The sequence below is a fragment of the Anser anser genome (genome assembly GCF_964211835.1).
Source record: "Anser anser genome assembly, chromosome: 5".
In the NCBI taxonomy this organism is placed as follows: Eukaryota; Metazoa; Chordata; class Aves; order Anseriformes; family Anatidae; genus Anser; species Anser anser.
The window spans coordinates 42,555,696-42,569,246 of record NC_139725.1 but is presented as its reverse complement, the minus strand read 5'-3'; the positions used below and the strand labels follow the sequence as shown (position 1 = coordinate 42,569,246).

The 13,551-nt window shown below is 59.0% G+C and overlaps 1 protein-coding gene across 3 annotated transcripts; it reads right to left on the bottom strand.

The window, feature by feature from the left end:
* Positions 1 to 3,542: 3,542 nt before the first annotated feature.
* VRTN (vertebrae development associated) lies at positions 3,543 to 10,390 on the bottom strand. 3 transcript variants are annotated; one of them, XM_083838697.1, is made up of 2 exons: positions 10,252 to 10,390; positions 3,543 to 6,534 (listed from the first exon to the last, which is right to left on the bottom strand). In XM_083838697.1, exon 2 carries the CDS (start codon positions 6,531 to 6,533, stop codon positions 4,509 to 4,511), a length of 2,025 nt encoding a protein of 674 aa, XP_083694823.1. In that variant the 5' UTR covers position 6,534; positions 10,252 to 10,390; the 3' UTR covers positions 3,543 to 4,508. The 3 variants fall into 3 exon arrangements, with proteins under 3 accessions (XP_083694823.1, XP_083694824.1, XP_083694822.1); XM_083838698.1 differs by lacking the exon at positions 10,252 to 10,390 and adding an exon at positions 9,960 to 10,227; XM_083838696.1 differs by lacking the exon at positions 10,252 to 10,390 and adding an exon at positions 9,510 to 9,898.
* Positions 10,391 to 13,551: the final 3,161 nt, after the last annotated feature.

The following is a 13,551-nucleotide window of genomic DNA, read 5'->3' as shown; positions in this document are numbered from 1 at the left end:
AAAAAAATAAACCCAGCCGGGCTGTGGAGATGTGACTCCTCACCCCCTCCCTCCCATTCTCCCAGGTAGAAGGGACCCCCCCCCCCCCCCCCCTCCTCTGGGACCTGCAGCCCCACAGCGGAGCTCCATAGGTGTCCCGGCCCCACAGTGGGAGCTCAGAAATTTTGGGCAAAGGAGGACAAATTGTGGCCTGGCAACATTTCTAACCCAGAAAATAGAAGACTGGGCTGGGCAACCAGAGGTGCGCACCCCAGGGCAGTGATGGGTGGTGATGGGTCCCCCGGATTTCCTGGGGGCTGGCAAGAGAGGATTTGGGGTTCCCTGAGCTGGGGATGGGGGCTTGGTTAAATAGTGATGCCCTACAAGGATGTACACAGACACCTGCTCCCCGAGCCAGCGCTGTCAGGGCAAAACCACCTCCACTGCCCCACCAAGACCCCTCTGGGGCTGGCAAGAAAAGAGCTACAGGGACCAACGAGCAGGGTCCGTCCTCCTCGCTTAATGTGTAGTGCTCCTCACCAGTGTTTTCCCTTCACAACAATCCAGTGAGGAAATAGCTAATTATCTGAGACAGGGCACATTGTCTATTCCCGTAAAAAGAAAAAAAAGAAGAAAAAAAAAGGCAAGCAAGAGCATGTATCAGTGCGTCCCTTGGGCAGCCTCCCCTCTCCCCTCTGCTCCCCACAAACAGCCTGCAGCAGGGCGTGCGGGGAGGTACAGCCGGTGGCCGTGCCGCCCCTCCGGGGGCTGAGGGAAGGATTTTTGGGAGAGAAGCCAAGTAAGGGCCATCGCTGCAGCATCGGGCAGGAAAACTGAGTGCTCATTACCTCTCCTCTCCCTCCGCCATCTCAGGCAGCCCCACGTGCAGGAGGGCACCGTGGGGATGAGCTGTGTCACCCTGCACGCCTCCCTCCTCTGTGTCCCCCTGATCCCAAGGCATGGGGATGCTTGAGAACGGTTGGGGACCATCCTGCAGCACCCCAAAGCACCGGGATTTTTCCACCTCCTTCTGTCAGCGAACAAACACCTGCAAGCTTCAGCACCGGGCATCATCCTCCCCCTCTCCCCAGCACCATCAGCACATCACTGCGTCTCCTGAGCCAGGTCCCCTGGTCCCCAAGGTCCCCCAGTGAAGGAAGGCTGGGGACAAGGGTGTGGAGGAAGGCAGGGAAGGAGAACTGACATGCAAAGAAATGTAATCTCTGCCAAAATGCCATCCCCGAAGTCATAAATCAAAGTCTGGGTGCAGACAGGGAACCCTTGACAGCATTGGACAAGAAAGATGGATTTTTTTTTCCTTCTCAAAGTGTGTTTATATTTGAGTGTTTTCTCCAAAGCTCGTGTGTTTTCCAGATGTTGATTATGCTAAACCAACCGGGCACATCAGCTCACTTGTTTTCTAGAAAAGGGCAGGGAATGCAGCATCTGGATGTCAGCCAAGCAGCTGGTATGGCACCGTGTGGACAGCTGTCAGGCAGGGCCAGCTAAGATGGGCATTAATGGGTTATTAATATTTTAGAAGTAGTTCTGTTGGGCTGGAGGGTAAAATCCTTGAAGATCAGGATGAGGATTGATCTTTTCCCATATTCTCATTAACAAGTCGGCAGAGGAAGGAAGGGTGCGTTGGTGACATTTGCTAATGAGACAAAATGAGGAGGATTTGGAAATACCGAGCACGAACAAAGAAAGTGGGCAACCCTGACGAGCAGAGCAGTGCCGCTGGGATGGGATCGGGCAGTGGGAAATGTACGGAGGGGCTTCTCCAGGGGACTGATCCAGGTGGCCCCTGTTTTTCCTCATCTTCTTTCCTCCCTTCCCCGCACAGATATTCTTGATGATTAATTGCATTTGTGTTTGCTGCTCACGTTTGAATGGTGACACTGGCTTTTCTGTCCGCCTGCTGTGGATGTATCTCCACCCTGGTGGTCCTCGCACGGCTCAGAGCTGCTCGTGCCCCGCGAACTGTGGGCCCCTAAATCACCTCTGCTACAGGAAGGTAACAGGGACCACCAGGGCTCCCAGGTCCTTTTGTCAAGACATCACTTCCATCACAAAGACCATATCTGGCAAACTTCTTGTCCGAATGGCCCAGATGCCAACCGCATGCTGAATTGCAAGACTGCAGACTGTTGGTCCCATGGGAAGGACAGCCTCTGGACAGAGACCGCTGCCCACCGTGGGTGCAGCAGAGCTCCTGCACCGCACCGAGCCCAGCCCAGCAGAGGAACGAGCGGTCCCCCACGTAACCACCTGGTTTTATTGCAGGGATGACATTCTGCCTCCACCGGCAGGCATCTGCCTTCGCTCCGTGCTGCCGCCGGGTGGGACACTGCTCTCACCCCACCTGAGGACAGGAGGGACATAGCAGGGTGGCACCACGGTCCCTGTCCCCAGAGCACCCCTGCCACGTTCACATCCTGCCCTGGTGCATGGCTGCCTCCTGGGATGAGCCCCACCACCCCGACCCGGCCGGCACAGCGTGATGGACCTGGATGGATGTGAATTAGGTGTGTTAGCAGATGAGCAGAGCCCTAAATCACAGGCGGGTGGGGAGCTGCTCCGTGCAGGCTTTACAGCCCCCAGCCTCCGCATTTTAATCTCCTTTTACTGTTTTCATTTCCATCTTGGCTTGGGGTCAGTGCTTGTGAGCACCCGCCTGTGAGGGATCTCAGTGACACCTGAACTAAATCTCGCTCCGTGCCTGCAAAGGGAGAGATTTATCAGCAGCACAGGGCAGAGCTGCTGGGACTGCTTCGAATTCATTTCCTGCCATCCAAGCACAGCACAACGGGTGTGAATCGAGCACTGGGGTTCCCCCAGACAGACACGGCTCAGCCTCAAACTACCCCTGTAAATAGCGAGCGCTCGCCACCCACCACATCAGCAGCCCCACACCGTGTCTGATGGGCACCCTGCCCCTGTCCCCAGCCCACCCCAGGCTCAGGGTCCCCTGGGAGGACCTGGACTAGCAGCAGCAGTCAGACAACCCACACCTTCTGCTCCCACAGCTCAGCAGAGGGAGGGCCCAGCCCCAGCCCAGAGGTCTCCTGCCTGCCTTCACAGCCGCTGCCGCCATGGAAAGTGGCTATCTCCAGCCTCCGGCAGTTCGGAGACACGGATAATCGCTCTGGAGTAATTATGAGCTTGCTCCCTTGGAGGAGTTCACTGGTGAGAAGTCACTGGCAGCTAATTACTCCAATTACTTCCTGACACACAGAGCCCAGGCGCTCAGAGCCCCCTGCAGCAGCACCCAGCACCGCTCAGCGCCTCCCAGCTCCCACTGCAGGCCCCATGTCCCCTCCCCAAGGCACCCCCGGCCCCAGATCCCCTCCCCTGGGACCGCACACAGCAACCTGGCATCCACTCACCCCACAGAGCATTTTCTAGGGGTGGATCGATAGTGACAAGGTCCCACTAGCACCACCAGCTAAGGGGTCACCACCCAGTTCCGAAAAGCAAACGGAGAGGGAAAAGCCTTGCCCAGAAATCCTTCACGTAGGAGCAAGGAACCACACAGGACTGGGAGCAGAAGTCTTTATTGCTTTCAATTGTTACAAGTCAGGCGTGCGCAGCCATGTTTGCTGCGAGGAGGCAGCCACACTGCCTCGAGTGGCTCAGGGAGAGACTTTGGGCCCACAGGGTTTGGTCCCTGCCCCACCGCAGGCGGACACCTTCCTGCAGGCACCAGGGAAGAGACACAGAGAAGGCAGCTGCCAGCTCCGAGTGAAGGACTGTGTGAAAGAGGCTATTGCTACAAGACCAGGAAGGTCAGGGACGGCTTCTCCAGAGCCTTAAAAAAAAAAAAAACAAACACAACAACAAAAAAGGACAGCAGCTCCTGGTTTGGCAAGGGAACCTAACGCGTTCCCAGCACAGGCTACAATGGGGACACAAACCAAACCCATCCTCTACCAGCCTCTGGTTCCTCCAGGGAAGATCAGGGCAGCTAGGGACAGCTATTAAAAGCTCGAAAGCTAAAGTGGCATCAGTGCTGGCCTGAGATTAAGCCTTCATCCTCCTTAACTGGGAGGAGCACAGATCAGAGATGGACACGTATCCCCCCAAAAAACCACTGAGCACTCCCCAAGCCGCCCTCACCCATGGCCGGGGCTCGCTGAGGGGATGCCGGGCGCCTCCATGCTCAGTTCCGCACATCCCCATCACTCCTTCACACGTGCCCAGGGCAGACAGCCCTTCAAGTCCTCCACCCTCAGCATACGCTGGAGGCCTGACATGCCCTGTGACCCCTGCCCATCCCCTGAGCACAACTGAGGACCAAACCCCTCTGCCCCTCTCCTCCGGGGCAGCCAGAGCCTGCCTCCCACTCCTCCCATCTCCAGGAGTGGGCACCGTGCAGGCACTCCCATACCTGATCGAACCCCCCAGAAAAGAAAGAAATCAGAGACTAGGAACAAAACAAAACCAGAACAAAAAGTTAGGCCTGGGCCCTGGCCTGGACACCCCACCGGAGAGCCGCAGGGCACAGAGCAGCTGTGGCGAAGCAGCCCTCAGGCATCCACGAGGGTCAGCCCGTCGTGCAGGGCACGCTTCCACATGTAGTAGGTGGAGCGGGCCGTGAGGGGGAAGCGGGCACTGAACTCCTTGTAGGTGGGGAAGGTCTTCGACTCGAAGCGCTGCTGCAGGAACAGCTTGGCTTGCGCCTTGAACTGGGCGGTGGCAATCACATCCATCACAAACATCCGGCTGTTGGCTCGCTCCGACACGGCGTAGCCCGAAATGGTGGCGTTGTACGGGGTGGCCGGCATTGGTTTCTCCAGCTGCTTGCTCGCTACCTCCACGGGGAACTGGGGCTTGACACCCAGCTCGGCCCTCTGCGGCCCCAGGGCAGCAACCCGCTTCAACAGCCGCCTGGAGCTGGCCCAGGGCAGGCGCTGCCGCCTGAGCGCCCGGCCGCTGCTCTTCCAAAACCAGTAGGTTGTGGAGGAGAGAGCTGGGTAGCGCAGACGAAACTTGCTGAATGGCAGCTGCCACTGCTGGACCTGCCTCCGGGCCACGTCTCGCAGCTGCTTCCTCCAGCAGAGAGAGGGCTTGAGCTGCAGGAGACTCCTGGGCGCTGGCCGGTCTCCGTTCAGCCTCTTCCTAACAGGCAAGCTGCTTGGCTTCAGCTGGAGGAGTGGTTTTCCTATGGCTAGAGGTTTGGGGTTATCCAAGGGAGACTGAGGGGGCTTGAAGTTGGGGTTCTCCTTGATTGCTTTTCTTCGCCAGTTGTAGTAAGTGGACCTGGAGATGCCGGGGAAGCTGCGCTTGAAGCACCTGTAAGGCACCAGAGTGTTCATGGAGATGCATTTCTCCAGGTAGGATTTGGCTCCTCGCATGAAGATCCCTGCTTGGACTGGGTCTAGGGAAGGGCTCGGTGGCCTAAAGCTTGCCTCTGAATTTGCCGGCTCATCCACAGCCTTTTTTGGGACATCCCTGTGAAGCTCCTGCAACCCATGGGCCTCAGCCAGAGCAGAGGCATCTCCGTTGACCACACTCTGCATCTCGTGCTTCCAGGCATAGTACGTGGACCGGGAGATTTCTGGAAACATCTGTCGGAAGTGCTGGAGGGGGACTACATTGCCCTCTTGGAAGCAGGACTGAAGGAAGTGTTTGGCTGCAAACCTGGCAGCTGCTTTCTGCCGGTGCTCGCGAGACTGGCGCTTCCAGCGGTAGAAGGTGCTCTTGGTGATGCTGTACCTGTCACGGAGGTTGGAGTACGTCAGCTGGGGGTCGCTGTTCAGCATCTCGAGGGTCTTCATGGGCTGGACGGGAGGCTCTGGCGAGGGCATCGTGGGTTCCAGCTCCTCCAGACCGACCACGGCCACGAAGTACTGCGCTTTGAAGACCTGCCTGGAAAGCTGCTGCCCCGACCACATGATGTGGAGCGTGGAGGTCCGCGGGCCGCACTTCCTGGGCCGGATGAGGCGGTTGAAATACGGCCGGATCTTCAAGTTGCTCATGGGGTAGATGGAGTAGATGTTACACTGCAGCACTGAGGCAAGAGCGTAGACATGCCACATGTTGGCGAAGGTGCCAGGGAAACAGGTAGCTTTGATATCGGCATCAAAGATAGCCTCCAGGATAGCCATGGGGAGGCTGGTCATCTCCGGGGTCTCCTCGGTGCAGAGGGAGTAGCGGGCAGCCTGCAGCATCACCTTGGAGTCAATCATGCCGTTCAAGTAGTACTGCTTGTGCAGCAGCATCTCCACCACCGTACGCACCTGCAGCTCCAGGCTGAGGCTGGGGTTGCCCCAGAGCAGCACGCTGGCTGCCTCGAAGAGGCGGTTCCCCTCCCCTTTGCAAACCAGGGGCAGCATGTTACTTGGGGCATCCTCGGGATAGAGGCTCCTGGCTACTCGGTCAACTTCCAGCTCCTCTTGAAATTGCCTCCCGCAATAGCCGGGCAGGGAGAAGGATGACAGGGTCCTCTCTGCCTCCAGCGCGGCGCTGGTGAGACCCTCCAGACCAAAGCATTCGGTGGCCTCCTGCAGCTCCTGCAGCACAGACTGCACCAGCTGGTGCCGCTGGATCATCCTGAAGGGCAGCAAAAAGAAAGGAGTTGCATGAGATCGAGACAGTGCATGCTCCAGGCTGATGGGGGCCTGTTACCTCCAGCTCTTTCCCAAAGGTTAGGAAGGGGGAAGAGGGTGGAGGAAAGGCCACTGCTCTCCCCCCCCCCACACACAAACACACTCCCAAGGACAAAGTAGGAAGCGTGGGTCCCCACAGGCAGACCTGGGACAGGGACATGGGCTCAGCTTGCTCTGCAGTGACCTCCTGTGGGCAGCACGCATGGCACACAGCCTCCAGAGATGTCAGGGATGTCTGGGTCAAACTAAGGAGCAACCGCATCCATCGGGGTGGGAGACGAGGCCACCGTCAGCCCCTGCACACCTACCTTTGTGCCCAGCCTCACCCCTACCTCCAGCTCCCCCACAGCGCATTTTACCTCCCCACTGCCAGCACATATAAAGAGCCTCGGGGGTGAAATGTTCATCATCTCAGCAGGAACACACAGGTGACACAGCAACACCGTGCGGGAGCACGGGGGGACCAGCCTGAAGGGCACTCAGGCCGACAGAAGGGACAAGGAGCTGCTCCCTCCCTGCTGCTGCAGTCACCGCAAAACCTGAGGCAGGAGGAACAGCCGGAGCCGAGCCGAGCCACAGTTAGTGGTGCCAGGGCTGACACTAGGTGTCACTTGCTGCCCAGCAGAGAAGCCCTGCCAGCCGGGGAGAAGGGGCGAAGAGTGCAGCCCCCAGAAACCCTACTAGGCAGGAGGCAACCCCAAAGCGCAGATGGAGAGAGAACTGGGTGGGTAGCTCAAGGGCTGCATGGAGCCCTTCTTCTGCACCCCAGCCCATCCCAATCCTGTGTGCCAGCTCCCACTCAGAGGATCCAAGGGTCCAAACCCGCATCCCTTCCTTTGTCAGCGTTGGTCCTGACACCCACACGGCTCTGCCGCAACCACTCCAGGAGCACCCCCGCGATCCAGCTCCACCACCACATCCCCCTTCAGCATCGTTTCATCAGCAGCCAGCTCAGATCCCTCACCCCAGCAGCCCCGTCCTTCCCTCTCAAAGCGGTCTGCACACAGAGCACAGCATTTCACTCAGAGCAGCCCAATCTGGTCGGTTTTCTCCTCACGCAGCGCCCTGCTCATTCTGTGCGACCCCTCGCATACTGGGCATCACTTTGTCATCTCCTTCATTCCCATCCCAGCTGGAGACCCACCTTTTCACAGCACTTCGGAGGCACCATTACGCACTCACAGCTCTGCAGGGAGATGCCACGGAGAGAGGCGGCAGTCCCGAAGCAAAGCAGACGCCCTGCCTGGCCCTTCCTGATTCTCCATCCTGTGCCCTGCTGCAGATAACGTTACCACTGCTGCAGTACCTACAACCCCCTGGCCATGACCAAACAGCAAACGGGACAAGGTGCCACATATCACACCACTGCATCCAGGCTGCTTCACCACGGGGAGCCCTGCGCTGCTGCCACTGCCCCCTTGCCTTTAATCAGGTCGCCAGATCAGCTCCCCTGCCTGAGCTGAGCCCCTCCATCGCCTCCTACATGTTGAAGGCCAGGGCCTCCACTTACAGCTGCAGGGCATCAGCTATCAGAGGCAACACAGGAGAAGGCACACAGCTGCGAAGGAAAGGCATAGATTTGTCCTCAGACCCTTCAACCAAGCAAGCACAGGGTTGTGTGCTGGGTCTGGCTGGGATGGAGTTAATTTTGTTCACAGCAGCCCCTGCAGGGCTGCATTTTACATTTGTGACCAAAACAATGCTGATAACACACTGATGTTTCACCTAGTGCTAAACAGCATTTGCACAGCATCCAGACCTTCTGTTTCTCACTCTTCCCACCCAGTGAATAAACTTGGGATGCACAAGAGGCTGGGAGGGGGCACAACCAGGCAGATGACCAAATTAACCAGAGCTATTCCATGCCATATAAGCAATAAACAGGTTGAGGAGGGGGTTTAGGGAGACCTTGAGCCATCTTTTGCCTGAGAATTGGCTGGGTATCAACATACCCATGGGAGGTGGTGAGTGATTGCTTCGCATCAGTTACTTTTGTTCTTCCTTCTTCCATCTCTCCTTTGCTCACTAAATGACTTTTATCTCAAACCACAAGTTTCCTCACTTTTACCCCTCCCCTACCAGGGTTAACCCACAACAAATTGTCACTTTGGGTCAGGTCTGTACTTTTGCTGCCCTGGAGGCTCACCGAAGTTTATTCTGCAGAGCAGCATTTTCACTAAGCCAGCAGTGAACGGTGCATGGCGAGGAGCTGAAGCAGAGCTGCCCCTCCATACAGCCAGGCAGGGAGAGCCCCAGCACAGCCCCAGCCCTCATTCTCCACGGCCACATCCCCCGCAGCCACCGGGAGAGCAGGGAGAGGAAGAGGCGAAAAGCTTTTCCCCTGGAGGGGGCGAGGAGCCGGGACAAGCTAGGGAGCACCAGGAACACGCCTGGTCTTTATGGCCTGGTGGGCATTTCCCACCCCCTTACGGCTTGGAGGGGGGAACATAAGGAGCTGGAGGCACAGATTTTAATCCTTTTCTTAAGGAATAACCCACAGCCTCAATGTCACTGCCAGCTCCTGCCGCCCAGAGCTGGAGCAACAGGACCTTGCAGGCAAGCCTAAGGCAAAAGCCACGGCTCCAGCATTGCAGATAAACTCCCGGGAGGTTGCATGGAAGGGGGCCGGGCAAGCCAGAAGCAAAGGACATCAGCCACTGCTGAGCTGCGGGCTTGGGCTCATCGGCAGAGCGAGCCCAGCAGCTCCTGACACAGGGGAGCTACTGCAGAGTGAGGGTTTTTTCCCCCCACTCCCCCAGCACAGCCAGCTGAACGTGACGGACAAATGCTCCCCAACCCGCCACAGCCCCGAGAAGCAACCGAGTGAGCTTTTCAGCACTGATAAAGGAGGTTTTAGCTAACCCGGCCGCTTTTGCATTGTAACAGATAAGCGAGCACTTGCAGATCACATTCTCTCACCTAAACTGATGGGCTGGTGGCATCCAGTAGTGCAAGTTCCCCGAGCCAGCCCTGAAAACGCTCCCAGCAGCAGGAATCCGGGAGCTCTCGGCCCCCGCTGCTGAGCACCAGCACCTCGCAGGGCTGCTGGGACCCCCAGCTGGGTGGGACAGCTCAGCTCGCCCCTGAGCCCAGCTGCGGGCAGCAAGGGCTTTCACCTGAGGGCTTTTCCAGCTGAACCACCGCAGCGGCACAAGAGAAGCACAAAAACCTCAAGGGGCTGCCTGGGTGAGAAATACCATCCCCCGGGGCTCCTGCAGTCGAGAGAAGCCCGCTCCCGGCAGCCATCACCCCCACTTCTACCCGACTTTGCTTTAGAAAGGAAAATAAAGCAATCTCCGACGTGCGCTAACCCAGGCCAACGCATCCCAGCGACACCTGGCTGCGGCTCCCCGGGGATGGGGAACTTACCTCCGGAGCCCAAGCGGCACCTGACAACGGCCCCGCTCCCCGAGCGGACCCACGGGCACCTCCGCGGCCGCCCGGGGCTCCCCGAGCGGGGGAGGAAGAGGAGGAGGAGGAGGAGAGCCCCGCGCCCACGGGGACCTCGCTGTCGCCCGGGGGACAAAGCGACGGGGCAGCCCCGGGGCACGGGGAGGACGACGGTGCCCGGGCAGCCGCCGGGGAAGGAGGGGTCGGGGGCAGGAGGGGAAGCAGCAGCAGCAGCCGCCGCCGCCGTCGGGGCGGCCCCGGCCGCACTCACCTGGCCCCGCGGGTCGGGCCGGGTCGCGCCCCGCCCGTCGCTGCGCACCTTTAAGGGCGGCGGCAGGAAGCGGCGCGGAGCCGCCGCCGCCGCGGCCCCGGTGCCAGCCCCGCGGGGACCCTCGGGAGCAGTGCGGGGCCGGGCCGAGCCGGGCCGGGCCGAGCCGAGCCGCTCCGGGCCGCCCCTCCCCTCCCCTCGCTCCCCCTCCCCTCCCCCGGCAGGAAGCGGGCCATCCCCGCCGCCCCGGCCCAGATGAAAGCGGAGCGGGCCGGGGGTCACTTCCAAAGCTAAAGTGATAATGGCCATTGTCCCGCCGCCAGCGCGCTTAAAGGGCCCGCGGCGCCCGGCCCCACGGCCGCAGGGCCCCCGCAGGGCCGCAGCTCCGCCGCCGCCCCACGGCAGGGCGGCCCCGGGGAGCGGGGGGTCAGCCCGGCCCGCCGCGCCCCGCCGGACGGAGGTGGCTGTGTGGTGTGTGGGTGCCGGGTCCCGAGCGGGCAGCGCTGTGGTGGTGGGGCTGGCACAGGCACAGTGCGTGCGTCTGGCCCGGCTGCTGGGCCCACCGGGATGGTGAAGGTTCCCAGACCTTCTCGTCTGGGCACAAACAACGGCTGTCTTCTCCCTGCCCTCGCCTCCCAGCCACGCTCGTGCCACCCACAGGCCCCTGCCCTCGCAGCCCCTCTCCGGCCCCCCGGAGCGGCCTTCCTGCCCGCTATCTCTGCCCCGCTGCCTGATCCCCAGCCCCGCGTCCCCCTCCTTAACTCCCGCACACACAATGGGTTCATCGGGGCGTCACGTGAGGCTGTGCAAACAGCACGCGCGCCGGGCACGTCCGTCGCTCCGCCATCGCTAAGTCACCAAAACCAGCTCCACCCTACGTCCTCCTCACAAGCCCGGAGCTTCCTCCGGGCCCTTCCTCTTGCCAAGCTCTCCCCACCTAACCCCGTCCCTGTCCCAAAGCCCCTGCTGAGCCCCAGGGCCTCCTGCCACCCACTGAACCCCACACTCCTGCACCTCTGGCTCTCCTGCGTGGCTTCTCCTGGCCACCACCCTGGGGCTGGCCAGTGGGGAATGATCCTCACAAAGACTCAGCCCCTGGCTGTAGCCACCAGGGGTTTCCAGTCCCAGCTGGGTGGGTTGGCCATTGGCCTTAAGTTTCACCACCTATCCAGCCTTAGCACTGCTTCTCTCACCTCCCAGGAACACAGTTTGACAGGAGGAGCAAGCTCCCTGAAAGCTGTGGACCGGCCCCACTCTCACCCCTTGCAAGTCTCCCCTGCCCCAGCTAAGAGCCATCACCCAAGCTGACCGAAACCTGGGCCCCATTGCTCCCTGAGATCTCTTGTACTACACACGCACAGACAAGTCACACTGCAGGGAAGAGAGACCTAAACCATCCCCTGGCGAGCTTTTTCCCCCACTCAGGCAATCTTTGTATCTCCCCCGCCAGTTCCACTCTCGCTATCAACCTGGCCAGCCCTGGACGTGCTCCCCGGGCGGCTGGCGTTCGCAGCCACAGCTGCTGCCTCCCCTTCTCATCCTTCATCCTTTTAACTTCTTTGGTTGCAAATGCAAAGCAGTGCTCACAGGGCAGTGAGACACTGGTAAATGCCAGAGTCAGCAGGGTCAGTGATTAACATAGGAGCTGGAAAACACACAAAGAGACAGCCTGGGCAGTTCTGTTATGCAGATCACTGCACACACGGGCTTCCAGCATATAAACAAGTAGTTAGCATTTTTCTGTTCCTTGGAGGAGTTCAGTGGGGGACCAGCCCGCTTCCTGCTTTGGTGCTGGATGCTTCAGCATGGCAGCGGGTTGTGGAGACCTTTGCAGTTAAGCTCGGCTTGCCAGAAGCTTCTCTGCCTGTTGTGCTTTAACCTGCTTGCTGCAGTCCGTCCTTTCAGAGCAAAGGTGCGCAGATATCCAGCCACATGTGGGCCGTGGTGCTGGGGGGCACAGATGTCCAGCAGCACTGGAAGGCAGGTTTTGCTGCTCCAAGTTTGGGCACAGTCTTCTCCCAGGCCAAGAGCAACCTCCGTGTTCAGTAGGTACAATTCTCATTGGTTTGAACCCAATGAGGAGGGTGTCCCAAGGACGTGGTGCTGGGTTCCTGTGCAGTGGTGCCACACATGGGGACGATATTCAAACACTCAGTTATCCTCCCAGCAGGAAAGATCCCCAAACCCACCTCCACTCCCACCCAGAGGACATCCGGGAGTGGAGGGAGTCAGAGCTCCCTATCCACTGTCCGTGGCTGGACCAGAGGAGACCATCCAGATAGGATGGGAAATGTCTGAAATAATGCCATTTGGAGCAGGTCAGCCTGTGGACTCATTGCCAAAACCAGCTCTGGAATTGGAACAGGTTGACCTAAACAGACTAAATTGACATGTCCATCCCTTCAAAACCATTGCTGCTGCCCTGGCTTCTGTTTTTCCCATCTTTTTCCCTCCGGAGCACTGCAGAGTCAGAATCTGAGTGCTGTCATCCCTCTGGGAAGTCAGGGGAGCTAGAACTGCTGAGGGGCTGGCAGGACTGAGAGCATGGAGGGCTACCAGGAGGGTCCTCCCAAGTGTCTGCTGTCTTGGCTGGGTTTCTCCCCTAGCATCGCTCCATGAAGAAAGTCCAATGAGCAGAGCTTGCAGCCTGAGATGGCGACAGAAGTAGGGTCACTGCAGCTGCAGTCTGCTCACCGATCTTAGGTGGAAGGAATGTCAAGTTGCATGAAATACTTCTCTGTGGTCCTGACGTGACTGTGCCCAGGGGACCTGGAAAGCATGGATTCTGCCCCTGTCTTCGGAGTAACTTGTTCAAACTGAATGGCAGAAGTCTGGGTTTGTGCTCATGTTGTCTGGTACATCTCATTCCCAGCCCTGAGACCAACTATGAGCACACTGCCTCACACTTCTGCTGGAGCTCATAACGAGAAGCTCAGGTAGACAGACCAGTGGGCCCTGTGCAGAAGACCTGTGAGGCTCTTTCATTTCTGTGCCTGCCTCCAGGCGATGCCGGTGCCAGCAGAAAGACAGTTGTGTTCAGTTCTGCTAACACTGCACAGAGAGGGAGAGCTGCAAATTACAGGGAGTTTACAGACAGGAGCAAGAGAGCCGCTGTGATTGAATTATAGGAGACGATGTGAGGAGCAAGATCTGTTTAGTGGTGCTGAAGTGAGAACTGGTGGGCAGGGACAGCCCAGTGTGTAAATCACAGAGGGTGAGAGGAATTAATGGGGATGACCTCAGCTGTGTGACTGAGGACAGAGGAATGGCATGGAGGACAGAAGAACTTGGCCTGAACATTAG